Raw genomic sequence first — 3,028 nt, forward strand, 5'->3', positions numbered from 1 at the left:
CTCTGTGCTCTGGCAGCGTATACAACATTCCCAGAGCACAGTAATCATACACAAGTATCCAGGACACGGGCTGACCCTGGCTGTCTGTGATGCAGCATGATGGGAAGTTACTGATTAGGTTTTCAATGGTCCTGTAACCCTTCTCGTCTCCTCCGAACTTCCAGGTTTTATTCACCAAGTCAACGTGGGAAAGGTTTAGAGACGAAATCCTCGACTCAAGCTCACTGTAGAATGAAAAACCAAAGTTGTTGAGAAGCAATATAATTTACATTGCTCTGAAGCATATTTACAGTCATAGTGAAAAAATGTACAGTCTCCTTAAAGTCTAATATTTTATATATAACTACATAATAAACATCATTTGGTCTTGATTAGAGCTTAAAATAAGGTAAATACAACCACAGATCAACAAAACATAAGATAATACACTGTGCCGTTGTTTATTGAACAAATACCGAGCCAAAATGCAGAAGCAGTATGTGAAAAACGAACTATACTATTACTATTGAACCTGATCTCGCTGCAAAACATGTAATAAACATGCCGGTCCACCGTGTCCATTTGTCGCTTTGCCTCTCCAAGCCATGAAATGTACATGCATGTAGAAGTTACAGTAAGTTGCAGTAATCTGCAGTAAGTGTTTAAAAAGACAGTACTAACACATTTACATCATGTAAATACATACTAGCCGACTACCTTAATAGTTTCTGACGATTAATGACCCTGGAATGTACTTAATACATTTCAAATTTTGGAAGGGCTAAGTGTGAAATGAGCACAGTGGACTGGCGTGTTTTTGCCTTCATACTGGGTTTTACTATTTCCACTGAATGAGGAAGGTAAGCAGCAGTCAGATGTTGATAATCAAAGTATCAGAAGAAAGTGTGTAAACCTCTATAAAGGCAGAAGCTTGAGCAGTTTGCTGGTAAGGTGTGTGTTAACACGATGCCAAGTAGGAATAATATTAAAGAGGCAATTATTAAAACCCATTAGTCTGGGAAGCCAAAGGACTGGGGCACCTTGCAGTCTTTGAGTAGACCACTGTATATTCCTCTGTATATTAAAGCATTGTAGTGTTACATGTGGCGACATCTGGCTGACAGCTAAAGACTGGCCTAAAATGGGTCATCCAACATGATAATGATCCCAAGCACAGCAATAAATCTACCACAGAATGACTGAAAAGAACAGATGGAACAAAGTCCAGACCTCAACCTGACTGAAATGCTGTGGCAGAACCTTATTACACAGCTTCTGCTTTATGGCTTAGTTTTTGTTAGGTCATGACAGTGTAATATGTTGTGTGACCTAATTTTAAGACTCGCTAAAGACAGCCATTAAAAAAAATGCCGATATGTATAACCTTACAACTGACACGGGATGGTCTTTTTTAACGTGTTTTTAAAATCATAACTTATACACAGATATAACTTAAAGTGCATCTTAATTATCAAATTATACCTGTCAACCACTGGCATGTGGAGATGGTTGGTGTCTGGCAAATACAGAAGATGCACCAAAGTATAGACTTTGTGGTTCACTCTTCTGTCAGAAGACACTTGTTTAAGCATTGGTGCATGGGAAACATCAAGCCCTGTCGAATGGAAAGTATTCACATGAATTTCTTTCTCTTCTTTTTCCTCGCAAGAGGTTATCCAAGCAGTTTTGTATTTAATTCAGGAAAAATGTCCACATAAATATTAAACTTTTTATTAGAATATTGTACAAAGTATGTGCTCTGTCTATAAAACTGTGTAAATAGGAACAGCTGTCAAATGTAGTGACGTAAAAGCCACCATATTTATTTCGTGCTTATTTTCTGCAGTGATCTGAGCTCACCTCCTATCATGAAATAAGTGATCCAATCAACTGCATTCTCGTCTGTCAGCATTTTCCTCAAACTCTGTTCATCCGTGCTGTAGTATGTCATTTTTTTCTTGAAATTCGGGGCACGCTTGTTCTGTGAAATAAACTAAAGCTGTCACAATCACGTGACAAGCGAAAGATTTCCGTCTTGAAAAGCTATCCACAGTTTTCTGACGGGATTTAAACACACCTCGGGGTTCGGTCTGCAGATGATAACTTTAAAATCAGGCCACGTATCGACCACAACTTCCAGTGTAGTCGGTTTGTTCCTGTTGATTCCGTACAGGAAACCGTACACCTGAAAGCACGAAACACCTTTAAGCGCTGCTGAGGCTGTAAAGCACAAAGACACGCGGTTTATGTCGCAGATACCTTATAACTCTTCGGTAAGTGTTTGAGCAGAACTCCTTCAGCGACCTGCAGCTCGTCTCTGTTCAGGACCTTCATGTTTGGATAGTTGCACAGTTTTCTGATACTTTAACCTTTTCAGGTTAAACTGCGATGGCAATGATGACAATCAATGAAATGTAATTTATTTACAGCACATGAAACTCCCTGTGGAGTCTCTTCTGCTCGTTTTCAGCTGTTTTAAATATGATCTTTCGACAGTTCCAAAGACATTTGCGCGTCTTTGTAAATCAAAGACAGAGTGTGTGAAACTCTGGAAATCGCGGAAGTGATGTGAAGTAAACGTAAACGCTAAGTGGACTTTTCCTCCAGGCTGAGGTTGTCGTGATTCGCACTTTCTAGACATAAAATTGAAGAGAACGTACGATGATCATTGTTACCACCTCCACCAACGCTCTACGTTGCTCATTATTTTTATATTTGTTAAGTTTTAAATACAGACACAGTTTGTTTTGTGTTAAGCAGTAATAAATGACATCAAGATTTCAATTAAATGTCTTTCACTTTGGAGAACCATGGATAGTATTAATTGCACTGGTGTTTAGAATTAACGCTCGTGGGAAAGACATCCAACAATAGACCACTTCTTTATTGAACAGCAGAAGAAAAGGAGAAGTTGTGAAGGATACACTTTTGCTAATCATTGTTATACAAGCCAGCAAACATCAAGAGCGACTTTCATTGTTCTTTTTGTTAAATCTTCTGGCTCCTGTGTTGTTTGATTGTAAGCCTCATTGCCTGGGGAATCATTTTA

General features: G+C 38.8%; 1 protein-coding gene across 1 annotated transcript in view; it reads right to left on the reverse strand.

Annotated features, from left to right (window-relative positions):
* si:dkey-76k16.5 (uncharacterized protein LOC566887 homolog) overlaps positions 1–3,022 on the reverse strand; it is a 3,300-nt gene extending 278 nt beyond the window's left edge. Inside the window, exons 1-5 of the mRNA XM_014338105.2 lie at positions 2,239–3,022; positions 2,057–2,164; positions 1,840–1,960; positions 1,462–1,594; positions 12–224 (exon numbers count right to left, since the gene is read on the reverse strand). Of these exons, the coding sequence (XP_014193591.1) occupies positions 12–224; positions 1,462–1,594; positions 1,840–1,960; positions 2,057–2,164; positions 2,239–2,313 (650 nt within the window). The 5' untranslated portion in view covers positions 2,314–3,022. The remainder of the gene's footprint in view (positions 1–11; positions 225–1,461; positions 1,595–1,839; positions 1,961–2,056; positions 2,165–2,238) is intronic.
* Positions 3,023–3,028: the final 6 nt, after the last annotated feature.

Source organism: Haplochromis burtoni, unplaced genomic scaffold (assembly GCF_018398535.1).
Source record: "Haplochromis burtoni strain Fernald_Lab_line unplaced genomic scaffold, NCSU_Asbu1 Contig_207, whole genome shotgun sequence".
Lineage (NCBI taxonomy): Eukaryota > Metazoa > Chordata > Actinopteri > Cichliformes > Cichlidae > Haplochromis > Haplochromis burtoni.